General features: G+C 50.1%; 1 protein-coding gene across 1 annotated transcript in view; it reads right to left on the bottom strand.

The window, feature by feature from the left end:
- Positions 1 to 1,823: 1,823 nt before the first annotated feature.
- Positions 1,824 to 13,418, bottom strand: part of MOXD1 (monooxygenase DBH like 1) — a 72,275-nt gene continuing 60,680 nt past the window's right edge. Inside the window, exons 11-12 of the mRNA XM_054174111.1 lie at positions 8,350 to 8,518; positions 1,824 to 2,292 (exon numbers count right to left, since the gene is read on the bottom strand). Coding sequence (XP_054030086.1) covers positions 2,128 to 2,292; positions 8,350 to 8,518 — 334 coding nt within the window. The 3' untranslated portion in view covers positions 1,824 to 2,127. The remainder of the gene's footprint in view (positions 2,293 to 8,349; positions 8,519 to 13,418) is intronic.

Here is a 13,418-nt window from a genome sequence, read left to right as displayed (position 1 = left end):
AGAAGGATCAGGTCCGGCCACGTGGCTGAGGAGCAGGAGGGCAAATGCAGCAGCTCTCATCCAGCAGAGGCAGGAGCCAAAAAGAGACCCAACAGCTATGATGTCCTGCTTTTTATACCCTAGTTGGGCAGGGAGGGGGGAGTGGAACAGACTCAGCTTCCTAGGGGAAAACGCCCTGCAGGGGAGGGTAAAGTACCCGCAAGCCCTCCACCCAGCTTTGTTTTCAGGAAAAGGTGCTAACCCATCACACACCTCAAGCCAGTCTATGATTCTATGAAGCCTGCAGAGGGTGGTGGCAGTGCAGGTGACTCTCCCCTGCCCAACAGCCAATGAGTAAAAATGTTGCAGATTTCAAAATAAATAAGCAAACAAACCAGCAAAACCAAGAGGCACTGGAGTGGGTTGGGGCAGACCCCTCCCCAGCACGGGCAGGAGTAACGATGCGGACCAACATTGCAAAAGTGGTGGAGAGTTTCAATAGAGAGCAGTGAGTGTGTGCAAAGGAAACATAGTGACAAGAAAGAGACCCCAACCCCACCTGAGGGTGGACCCAAAACCCCCAGGGCTCCTCCTTCCCCCCCACTACTGTTAGGGTGGTCTCAGCTGGCCAGACCTGAGCCTGCCCATCCCCCCGTGGCCTTGGGCCCAATCAGGGCCATGGCCGGGAGATCTCTCCCCCAGTTACCGAGTCTTGGAGAGGGAAGGGCAGAGGAAGTGCCAGACCCTGCCACAAAGATTATAGTGGTGCAAGGGATTATGGTAGAAATACAGAACTGCCTGTGCCCACCCACTGGGCTGGGCTGCTGGACACAGGAAACACCCCTGGAGCAGAGGGCACAGACAGACACAGACAGAACCTCCCAGCCACAGCCTGCCCTGCTGGGATGCTCAGGCTGTGCCAACAACGGCTCCTGGCAGGCTCACCCTCTGCCAGAACCTGGCTGTGAGATGGATCTTTGCTGCCCCTGCTGTCCAGATCAAACAGGCAGAGGTCTGCTGCCCCTTGCCAAAGCTCTGCTCACTGTACAAATACCTGGAAACAAAAGAAGTGCACTGAGTTGCCAGGGACTGGGGAAAGGAGCCCTGCCAGGACAGAATGCTGGCACAGGAATCTTTTAGGCATTGTCAGCCCTTTGACACCCACAGCACCCCCATTGCTCAGGAGCTCAGAGGGCCTGCAGTGTGTTGCTACCAAAAATGTCCTCCTTGAATGCATCAGAGAATCACAGGATGTTAGAAGTTGGAAAGGACCTCTGGAGATCACCCAGTCCAACCCCCTGCCAGAGCAGGGTCACCCAGATCAGGTTGCACAAAACCACATCCAGGCAGGTTTGGAATCTCTCCAGGGAAGGAGACTCCACAACCTCTCTGGGCAGCCTGCTCCAGGCTCCAGCACTCTCACACCACAGTTTCTCCTCATGCTCAGGTGGAACTTCCTGGGTTCCAGTTTGTGTCCCTAGCTCCTTGTCCTATCCCAGGACACCACTGAGCAGAGCCTGGCCCCTTCTTGCCCCCCACCCATCAGATATTTATAACCATTGATCAGATTCTCTCTCAGCCTGCTCTTCTCCAGGGCTCTCAGCCTCTCCTTATCACACAGATGTTCCAATCCCCCTTGTAGCCTCTCTTGGACCCTCTCCAGTAGATCCCTGTCCCTGTTGAACTGGACACAGCACTCCAGATTACAACCTCTGTTAGGCAGCCAAGCTCAAACACACCCTCACAAGACCTGTAGGTACAGCAACAACTTCACAACCTGCAGGTGCCAAGAACCCAGAGAAAAGAACACAGCAGACAGGGGGCTGGGTGTGGTTAACCAGGCTGCTTTCAGTTTATTGCATGTACTGATACACAGAGCTGAGTGTGGGAACACCAGGGGCAAGCTCCACGGCACAGTGTAGCAGAACAGCGCGGGGCAGGCTCTGGGGGTGCAGGGTGCCAGGGGACCACCTGTGCTTTGTACAAACTACACTGACAAACAAACCAAACACAGTTCTGGGAGGGAAGCAGACAGTCTGTTTGGAACTGGCAAATTGAGTTTATTCACATGTAAAAAAATATATCTACAGTGGCAACAGTGCAAACACACAGGAGTCACAGGGCAGAGACACCAAGGGACAGGCAGCCTTATACAGGGAGCCCCAGGTTTGCCATGGTGCTGGCTGGGAGGTATGCAACAAACAAGAGGGTGAGGAGCAAGCTGCAATGTGAACCAGCAGAAGAGCTGCAGATGACCGGCTCTGTCCTGTAGGGTCTCTCTATGGTAGGGGGCAGAGCTGTCATGCCTTGGATCTGCAAGGAAAAGAATGGAAATGAGCAGGTTTGGCAGAGCAGGTGAGAAATCTGAGCTCTGCTCTGTAATTGGCAGCTTGCTTGAGAATCACACAGAATGCATGGACTTGGAAGGGACTCTCCAAGGTCATCTTGTCCAACCCCCCTGCAATCACAGGGACATCTCCAACTAGAGCAGGCTGCACAGGGACACAGCAAGTTTAGCCTTGAATGTCTCCAGGGATGGAGCCTCAACCACCTCCCTCAGAAACCTGTTCCAGAGTCTCCCCAGCCTCCCTGTGCAGAACTTCCTCCTGATGTCCAACCTGACTCTGCCCTGCTCCAGTTTCAAACCATTGCCTCTGGTCCTATCCCCATAGCCCCTTCTGAACAGTCCCTCCCCAGCCTGCCTGCAGCTCCCCTGCAGATACTCTTCTCTAGGCTGAACAGCTCTAACTCTCTCAGCCTGTTCCCATAGGGGAGGTTCTCCAGCCCTCTCATCATCATTGTGGCCTCCTCTGGATCCTCTGCATCATGTCCATGTCCTTCCTGTGTTAAGGGCCCCAGACACAGCACTGCAGGTGAGGTCTCAGTAGAGCATCCCCTCAGGGCAGGATCCCCTCTCTCCATCTCTGGTCACACCACTTTGGATGCAGCCCAGGCTGCCACTGGCCTTCTAGGCTGCCAGTATGCTGGGTCCTGTCTGTGCTGTGGAGACATCAAGCTGAATAGAAATATTCCTAAGGTAACAGACAGCCTCACCCAAGGGGATGCTCTGCTGGACCTGATGGCCAGCAGCACAGGGGAGATAATGGGTGATGGAGGCAGCTTGGGCTGCAGGGCTCACGCACTGGAGGAGTTCACATACTGAGGATTCTGTTTCAGGTGAAGAGTGAGGTCAGGAACCTGAATTTTGGGATAGCAAACTTTGTAGGAAAGCAGAAAGTATCTATGGAAGGTTTCAGGACAAGAAAGAACAACAGGCCACTGATACTGGAAGGATGGCTTGATGATAAAGAAGAGCTGACCGTGGTAAACAACCTGAAGTGCGAGACAGGAGGACACTTGCCTCCATGCTGGAGAAGATCAGCCTGATATGGGATGAAGATAACAATGGCCAGCTGCATATCAAAGGAGAAAACTCAATTAGCAGCAGTGGTGCAAGAATGTCAGGGAATTGCTTACCCTGCTGGATTTTTCCTATCTAAGCTGCTTGTTCTGTACCAATAAAGGATTCCTGCCTCACCAACAAGGGAGTCCGTGCATGCTTTCTGACACAATGGCGCCCGAACAGGGACTTCAGTGAGATCTCTCTCCAGACTCACCCTCGGATTGCACCCCCAGTGAGCCGAATGGGAGAAGTGAGCAGACGACGCGTCCATCCCCTACACTTGCAGGTCAGGTACGGGGACTGCGGCCGGGGAAGAATATGGGCCAAGGAGCCACGAGATCACAGCAATGGCACCATGGTGTGCTTATGCGAATTATCAAAGAGCAAGGGTATAGACTGAGCTCTCACAAACTTACCCTTCTGTTGCTGTGGATCAATTGCAATTGCCCCTGGTATCCTGAATCAGGGACATACGAATTAACAGAGTGGAACAGGGTTGGAGAGACCCTCTCAGAAGCACAAAAATCCGGGAATGATTTTTCACCGGCCATTTTAATAATGTGGCGCAGACTATGGCGAGCGCTGACCACGCTAATGAGTAAATCCAACAGCACTTCACCCTCGGGGACTCTAAACACTCCCATTACCCATGCGGGCCCTCAGAAGCAGGATGACCTTCCTACAAACAACAAAACACAGGCAGAAACAAGCGGTCTGGCTGCAGGGCACACGGGGGAGGAAAGAATAGGCACTGATGACCCGTCAATGAGAGCACGGTCACAAAAGCTCCTAGTTCAACAGCGAAAGAGGCCGTTTGACGTGCCCCTTAAGAAGTCTAAGACATTGCCTGATGCAAGTGCAAAATACACGGACAGCAGCTCTGAGTCAGACCCAGAGCTGGATGATCCTTTCGACCAGGGCTCCACTGCTACAGAAAAGGAGCCAGGTTTATATCCACAGGTACCTCCGCTTAAGGCAGCTGTAGCAGCTGCAGAAGGAGCAACTCCTCAACCGGAGCAGAAGAAACAAAGAAAACCAGATGCAAAGTTAAAACCACCGACTCAAGTAACTGATGAAAAACTAATTGCTTTTGATCCCGACAGCTCCGCTACTCAAGAATCACTCGACAAATCAAACCAGCCACTTTTCCAACCCACAGCACCAAGTTTATCTTCCTCTCTTCCCTTAAATGCCACTACTGAAGTTGTTAACTCTGTTCCCTATCCCTTTCCTTTTCCAGCAGGATTTTACCCTCAGCCTCATTCGGTTCCTATACCCCAGCAGGCGGGGGCTTTGTCTACCCCCCCGCCACCTTATGGAGGTGTTTGTGTACCTCCTGACGCTACTATGAGTAATATGGGGGTGAGGGATAATGGGATGCTTTATCAGGGAGGCAATGTGCAGGATGGTGTGAAAATGTCTAATGAATTGTTGATTAATGAACATGTTCCAAGTGTAGCTACACGACTGCAAATTTCAATTTCTGATGTTTTAATAGATAAAGATGATAAGGGTTTTATAAATACAGAAATGTTACAGATGTGTGCGATGCCAGGAGTGGTGGAAAACAGACCCGGAGGTGGAACTGCTCCTGTGTATCAGTCTCTGTCATATGGTATCTTAAGAGAACTAAAACATAATTCTGAATCCCCCCTTTGTCTCCTGCTGGGTCAGAAGAAAGGTATTCCAACAGAAGCGATAGATGGGCTATCCACAAGGCAATTAGAAGTGATTGTGACTTGCTGGCCTGAGCCCAAGGAGAGGGCTGAGCCCACCGCTCCCCTCTTGGTAGGACCATTAGGTGAGGGGAGTAGTGTGCCCCCCAGAGCAGCTAAGGGCTTCTCCCCTAAGTGGTAAGCAGGGGGTGAAGCGTGATCCAACAGCTCACCAAAAATGTGTAAAAGGACCCAGGTGGAATCATTAAGGAAAGAAAAAAGGGGGGGGGGGGGGGTTATGTGTGTGTGAAACCTGGCAGTAACAGCTTTGTATGTTTTGAGGTTGTGTTTCTCATTTAAACTCTAATGCTTCATGCATTGTCAGAAGAACTTGCCTTGTTGCAGTATAAAAGACCTCTCATGTAAAGGCATTTTAGTAGAACATGTACTGCATAGTTCCTTTGCTACTGTGTGTACTGCCCACCCCTGTGTGTTAGGAATAGGTGTCAATTGTATAATCTATAACGAATCAAGCATTGGTCATCTTAGTTGTAGCAACATTACTTTTAAGACTTGTATTATTGATAGAGACATTGATCAGCAGAGCAAGATTATTCCCTTCCAAAGAAGGGCAGAGGTATGGATTTCAGTGAATATGACAAGAGGATGGGAGAGTGAAAATGGATTGGACCATGTTATCAGGCTATTAGACCAGGGACTAAAAGATTCTAGAAAAAGGGCAAAAAAGATTTGTGGGATGGTTAATTTTTGCTATAATATCAGCTGTGATAATATTAGCATCTGCTGCTGCTTCAGTTACAGCTTTGACAAAGGGCACACAAACTGTGGACACAGTGAGAACTTTATTAACCAATGTGACAAATGATTTGCAGATGCAGGAAGCTATAGATGAGGAAATAATGGCAAGGTTGTATGCACTTGAGGCCAGTGTTGTTCGGTTAGGAGACCAACAAGCTGCCTTGCAGACCCATATGATGCTGCAGTGTGATTGGGAATATCATAAGAAGGACATGTGTGTAACATCCTTGTCTTGGAATGACTCTCAGCATGATTGGAAGTCAGTAAGATCACACTTACAAGGGGCCTTTGATAGCTCCTTGAAATATAATGTCCAAACATTGAAGCATCAGCTGGAACTGCAATTAGCAAATATACAACAGGTGCGGATTGATTCAACATGGGAAGCACTGAACAAAGATCTGAGCTGGCTGAATCCAAACAATTGGTTCTCAGGTCTGAATCTACGAGTGTGGGTTATAGGTGGAATCCTTGTAGTGATTGGCATTGTAATTGTAGTGTTAATGGTATTTGTAATAATAGCTCTTAGGAACATGAGGATGGTCAGGACACAAGTGATGGCTGCTGGTTTAAACCATATAAAAATGGGGAGTTGTAGGAAAGCAGAAAGTATCTATGGAAGGTTTCAGGACAAGAAAGAACAACAGGCCATTGATACTGGAAGGATGGCTTGATGATAAAGAAGAGCTGACCGTGGTAAACAACCTGAAGTGCGAGACAGGAGGACACTTGCCTCCATGCTGGAGAAGATCAGCCTGATATGGGATGAAGATAACAATGGCCAGCTGCATATCAAAGGAGAAAACTCAATTAGCAGCAGTGGTGCAAGAATGTCAGGGAATTGCTTACCCTGCTGGATTTTTCCTATCTAAGCTGCTTGTTCTGTACCAATAAAGGATTCCTGCCTCACCAACAAGGGAGTCCGTGCGTGCTTTCCGACAAAACTTCCAGCTCTGCAAGGAGTCAGTCAGGAGGACCCCATGGGAAAGAGTGCTCAGGGCCAGGGGAGCAGAGCAGGGCTGGCAGATCTTTAAGGACACTTTCCATGGAGTGCAAGAGCTCTCCTTGTCCATGTGTAAGAAATAGGCAAGGAGAGGCCAGCATGGGGAGGCTTGGGCACACTCCTTGGTTGTGCTTCTCCCTGTGTGTTAAATGTAAACACTCTCCCTGTGTGTGAAAGCCAAAGCTCTGCAAGAGACGAGCTGCTGTTTGTCCTGGCTGCTCACCTGCACTGCACCTGCTTGCCCTGGGGTGTTTCCCATGTTGCAGCTACCTTGCGCTGCAGGAAGAGAAATAATCTGAGTGACTCATAGCAAACCCAGCACAGAGCTGAGCCTGGCCAGGGCACCATCTCTGCAGAGGCATGAAGGTATTTTCAACTCAGGTCCTCTGCTTCTATGTTTTCCCTTTGTGTAAGAAACCACAGTTTGGCCATTCAGGTGAAAGCTTTTCTTGCCTCTGATGAGGATGACCAAGTTATTGGAATATCACTAATGAGGGAAGGGAAAAGGAAAAGCTCTCATTTTAGCTTTGCCCTAGCCACTTGAGATAGGAAACTCTGATTAGCAGGAGGAACTGTGCAGTCCCAGTTGACCTCACTCTGACTGTATTTGTTGAGTTGTAAGCTCTGCTCCTTATCATCTTCCAGACAGCACAGACATTGTTTTATGAAAGCCTCTCCCCTGCTGATGACATTCCTGTGTAATTTCAGCATCTCAACTTGTCCTCTGACAGATAATCAGTAACAGAGGGACCATGCAGCTGCTGTGGGCCAGCAGTTGCAAAGGTCAAGAAGTTTCCCTCACAGTGGTGAACAGTCTCAGTTCAGTCAGTAGCTGCTCTGCAGAGAAGATCTGAAGTGGGACAAAGATTAGGAAGACAGAACCTCCTTCACTGCTTCCAGCACAGCATCCCAGGGCAACAAAGCTAGTGAGGGGTCTGGAGAACAGGGCTGCTGAGCAGAGGCTGAAGGAGCTGGGATTGCTTAGCCTGAAGAAGGGGAGGATGAGGAGAGACCTCATTGCTCTCTGCAGCTCCCTGAAGGGAGGTTGCAATGAGGTGGGGGTGGGGTTCTTCCCCCAAGTAACCAGAGACATGACAAGAGGAAATGGCCTGAAATTGTGCCAGGGCAGGGTTAGGTTGGAGATGAGGAAACATTTCTTCTCTGCAAGAGTGGTCAGAGATTGGAACAGGCTGCTAAGGGAGGTGGTGGAGTCCTCCTGCCTGGAGGTGTTCCAGAAGTTGTAGATGTGGTGCTTCAGGGTATGGTTTTGTGGTCATGGCAGTTGGGTTAGAGTCGATGATCTTAAAAGCATTTCCAGCCTTAAGGATTTAATGATTCTATCACGGTGGATTAGGTGATAGGCTTGCCAAACCTTCTCATCATTGCTGCTGCATGCAAATGTAGGCAGGTGGGCAGTCAGCAGACAGCTAATCATCAGGAAGGAGCAGAGTACATCACATTTGTGCCTCCCTTGCAGCACTCAGACTTACCGACCACTCTGCGTTGTCAGTCTTGGAGCATCTGACGTTTACTGGCAGCTTCAGCACCAGCTCATTGTAGGAGAGGCCCTCCGAGGGGGACCACTTGAATTTGTTCATTGCATCCGTGAAAGAGAGGTTTTTATACTGCCTGGGACTCTTGATGATGAAGGGCCAAGTCCTACAGGAAAATGAACAGAGTTTAGGAATCAGACACACAGCATCGAGTGGGAGCTGGTGGAGAGCAGCTTTTGGAGAACCTGCTGAGGAAAACAGATGTGCAGTGAATCTGTGTGGTGCCCAGCTGAGCTCTGCCACTGCACACTGCTGCCCTTGCTCAGGATCAGTGTGCCAGCAGCTTAGGCCTTGCTGCCAGATGCTTTGAGAAATGAAGGCCATTAGGAAAGAGAATCACCTCGCTGTGTCTGACCTGCAGCCTGAGCTCCCAGGCTGAGCAGCACAGAGTTTCTGCTGCAAGGTCTCACAGACACCCCAAACACACCAACAAGCCACAACCCCTCCTGGGTTGAGCAGCACTACAGAGGGGAGTTTGCCTCTGGCAGGCTGCTTCCAGCTGGCTCTGCCAAGCTGCAGATAGCTCAGACAATAGGGCCCAGCTCAGCTCATCAGACGAGCTGCCCTAACAGGCAGCAGTGCCTGGTGGTGTGAACACTGCCTTTCAGCTTCCCCCTGCGTGCTGGCTGCCAGCAGAGCTCTGCTCAGGGGCAGCAAGGAGCCCTGCTGCGCTGCTGCAGGAGAGCTGACCGTCTGCCACCTCCTCCAGGCAGAAGTGAGGCCAATCCCACTTCCAAGCAGCCAAAGATGTGGAAAGGGAAGAAATGAGATTTCTGGTCTGACATTTAGTAAGCAATAATACAAATAATAAAATGATAAAGTAATAAGTACACTGTTGCTGCTGCTACTACTGCTGCTGCTACTACTACTACTGCTGCTGCTGCTGCTGCTACTGCTGCTGCTACTACTACTACTACTGCTGCTGCTGCTGCTACTACTGCTGCTGCTACTACTACTACTACTGCTGCTGCTGCTGCTACTACTGCTGCTGCAACTACTACTGCTGCTACTACTACTGCAGCAGAAGTCAGTGAAGCAATGCCAATGCAAGAGTGACACAAGAGAGATGACTGTCAGGTCACATATCCTCAGGCTGATAGAGCTTAGTGAAACAAGGCTTGTAGATGAGGTCATAAATACTAGAGGCATTAACAATCCCTCTTTCTAATTACTATTCCACTTGTGGCAGACACTCTGCATACTCACTCTGTTCAAAAGGCCTTCATCTCCCCAGGCCAAATGTGCATTTTCCCCTTGACTGCAGTTATCAGGAAGGAGCACTCCAGAAAGCACAACCTTGCTTAGAGTGTTTGCTTTCTGAGCTCAAAGAGTCTGAGATGGGACTCATCTAGAAACTGCTCCCTGTGTGAAGAGAATATACACAGAAATGGTGTGGAAAATGAAGTAGGGCTGCACTGCAGTGTGATGGTTTGTCTGCAGTGTGATGGTCTGCCCGCAGTGTGATGATTTCTGACCACAGTGTGATGATTTGTCTCCAGTGTGATGGTCTGACTGCAGTGTGATGATTTCTGACTGTAGTGTGATGATTTCTGACTGCAGTGTGATGATTTGTCTGCAGTGTGATGATTTCTGACTGCAGTGTGATGGTCTGTCTGCAGTGTGATGGTCTGTCTGCAGTGTGATGATTTCTGACCGCAGTGTGATGATTTGTCTGCAGTGTGATGATTTCTGACTGCAGTGTGATGGTCTGTCTGCAGTGTGATGGTCTGTCTGCAGTGTGATGATTTCTGACTGCAGTGTGATGATTTCTGACTGCAGTGTGATGATTTGTCTGCAGTGTGATGATTTCTGACTGCAGTGTGATGGTCTGTCTGCAGTGTGATGGTCTGTCTGCAGTGTGATGATTTCTGACTGCAGTGTGATGATTTCTGACCGCAGTGTGATGATTTGTCTGCAGTGTGATGATTTCTGACTGCAGTGTGATGATTTGTCTGCAGTGTGATGATTTCTGACTGCAGTGTGATGATTTCTGACCGCAGTGTGATGATTTGTCTGCAGTGTGATGATTTCTGACTGCAGTGTGATGATTTGTCTGCAGTGTGATGATTTCTGACTGCAGTGTGATGGTCTGTCTGCAGTGTGATGGTCTGTCTGCAGTGTGATGATTTCTGACTGCAGTGTGATGATTTCTGACCGCAGTGTGATGATTTGTCTGCAGTGTGATGATTTCTGACTGCAGTGTGATGATTTCTGACTGCAGTGTGATGGTCTGACTGCAGTGTGATGATTTCTGACCGCAGTGTGATGATTTGTCTGCAGTGTGATGATTTCTGACTGCAATGTGATTTTCTTCCATCCCTTTTGGTCTGGATCTAGGTTCCAGAACTCAGAGCAGTGAAGTCCATAGATCCAAGGACTTGGCAGTAATAGGAAATCATTTTGCAATTGCGTGACTAAGATAAACTCTATCAGGAAAAGGAACTTCCAAGCTGCAAGTGTGAGGACACACTCCCAGACCAGCCATTGGATTTTAAACTCTTGCTCTTACCTTAGCTGAGTGCATCCAACACCACAGCTGCTGTCCACCTTGCACCACTAACAGTGCATTCTGCACCCTGGGGATGTTTCTGCAGTTCATCCACACAGGAACTTTCCTCTTTAGACTATTCTCACTCTGTATGCAATCACTTCCACTGCTGACCTGCTACTGAGATGCTGTCCTGAAGGGACAAAGCCTCAGATATGCCCTAAAGCAGAGAAGGGGCAGGAGCCAGGAGCTCTGGTTTTCCAGAACATTGCCCACGTTGCCCAGGCTTGTCTGGACATGCCCTGAGGTCCAAGTGGGACAGGTGTGAGCCTGCCAGTATCAGGTTTCTATCTCAGTCTTTGCTGTCACTGCCAGCATTGTCTTGGGAAATCTCTAAGTATCAGCCCAAAGAGCCAGAGCTTTGCCTTGCAACTGTCCAAGCTCTGGGAGAGAAGCCAGGAGCCTTATCCTGCAAACCTGAAAGCCAAGCCTCCCCTGATGATGAAGGGAAAAGTAAAGGTATGTTTTAAAAGCAAAGAGTAAATGCAGGGTGTCAGGCAAATAAGGATCCTCTCCTTAGGTGATAAGATCCCTCCTGGCCTCAGGGCATCTTCACAAAGGCATGCAGGAGAACAACTGGTAAGGACCAAGGTAACAGGCAGCCAGAGACCACTGCTAAGAGGGAAGGCAGGGGAGGAGCAGTGGTTCTGCTTTTTGAGTCCCTGGCCATGTCTGATTATATTCAAAGAAGAGGAGGACACCTATGCTGCTGAGGTCCTGAGGATGAGAAGGGGGAGGACACCTATGCTAATTAAGATAGCTTGCATTAGCTATGCCTAGCCTCAGAAACCTGTTGGCTATGGATCCCTCTGCTGCTGGCTGTGGGTCCCTCTCCTGTGGGCCGTGGATCCCTCGCCTGTGGGCAGTGGATGCCTCTCCTGTAGGCAGTGGATGCCTCTCCTGTGGGCTGTGGATGACTCTCCTGTGGGCAGTGGCTGCCTCTGTAAGCTCAGGCCGGCTCGTGCAGCTGGGCTCCGTGCAGCTGGGCTCCGTGCAGCCGGGCTCCGTGCGCGGCTGCTCGCCTGGGCGCCGTAGCGAGCAGCTCTCTTCGTACTCTCTGCGAGCTGTGAGGTCTTTTCCTCCCATCCTTGCGCTGCAGTTTGGAAGCTGTGCCATGCTTCAGTTTACCCAGAGAGCCCCAGCACCCTGCACAGTAAGGTGTGGAAAAGAAAAGCCCAGCAGTAGAGAGGTGCCTGGCCAGCTGCAGGAGCCAAGACCCCAGGACAGCTTTGTCTTACTGCAGGAAGCAACAAGAACCGCTGCGAAGATTGCAGCTGAAGAACCTCTCCAGAACAGGCAAAGCTACAAAGCTGACAGCACTGCAAGCCTCAGCAGCAACAACCTTTCTACAAAGGCCTCCGGGGTAAAAGCCTGTGCCTCAGCAACAAGGTGCAGAAGCCCACAGGAAGCGGAGCTGTGCTCCTTCAGCTGTCGCCTGCCTGACGCCAGTCTGGGCACGCCGAAGCCCTCGCGTGGAGCCGCGTTGCCGCTGATAAATGCAGCAGCCGGATGTGCTGGACTGAAGAGCAATCTGCAGTGAGCCACCTAGCCAGTAGGATTCTGATAAGCCTCTGTTAAAGCCCTAGGGAATTCCAGAGTCCCCCTCTTGGGCACAGCTGGCATGGTGCCCATCTCCTTTGTTTTTTCTTTACAGTTCAAATTGCTGTTTGTTGGCTCTGGTTTTTTGCTCCTATTGTTTAAATTGTTCCATGTTCCTGCTGGGGAGGGAGCTGCTCCACAAGAGAGATGTTGAGATACTGGAAGGTGTCCAGAGAAGGGCAACAAAGCTGGGGAGGGGTCTGGAGCACAGCCCTGGGAGGAGAGGCTGAGGGAGCTGGGGTTGCTTAGCCTGGAGAAGAGGAGGCTCAGGGGTGACCTCATTGCTCTCTCCAACTCCCTGAAGGGAGGTTGTAGCCAGGTGGGGGTTGGGCTCTGCTCCCAGGCACCCAGCAGCAGAACAAGAGGACACAGTCTCAAGCTGTGCCAGGGGAGGTTTAGGCTGGTTGTTAGGAAGAAGTTCTTCCCAGCAAGAGAGATTGGCCACTGGGCTGTGCTGCCCAGGGAGGTGGTGGAGTCCCCATCCCTGGAGATCTTCAAGAAAAGCCTGGATGAGGCACTCAGTGCCATGGTCTGGCTGATTGGATAGGGCTGGGTGACAGGCTGGGCTGGATGATCTTGGAGGTCTCTTCCAGCCTGGTTGGTTCTGTGATTTTGAACCAGTAAATAGGGTTAATTAGTATTTTCTGTGGGTATTTTTTTAATTAATAAAGTTATTAATATTTGTTATCAATAGTTCCACCTATTAAACATTAATAACCACAATCATAACAGGTGCTTTAAGCACCACAAGGGACACTTAAAGCCTGAAATAGGTTATTTATTGATCGTTATGCAGTCACACAGATTCAGCCTGTCAAGAAGGGGCTTCCTCCCATCATTTAAGGCTGATGTTAGGTTC

Source organism: Dryobates pubescens, chromosome 28 (assembly GCF_014839835.1).
Source record: "Dryobates pubescens isolate bDryPub1 chromosome 28, bDryPub1.pri, whole genome shotgun sequence".
NCBI lineage: Eukaryota > Metazoa > Chordata > Aves > Piciformes > Picidae > Dryobates > Dryobates pubescens.
This window is presented reverse-complemented; position numbering and strand designations above follow the sequence as displayed.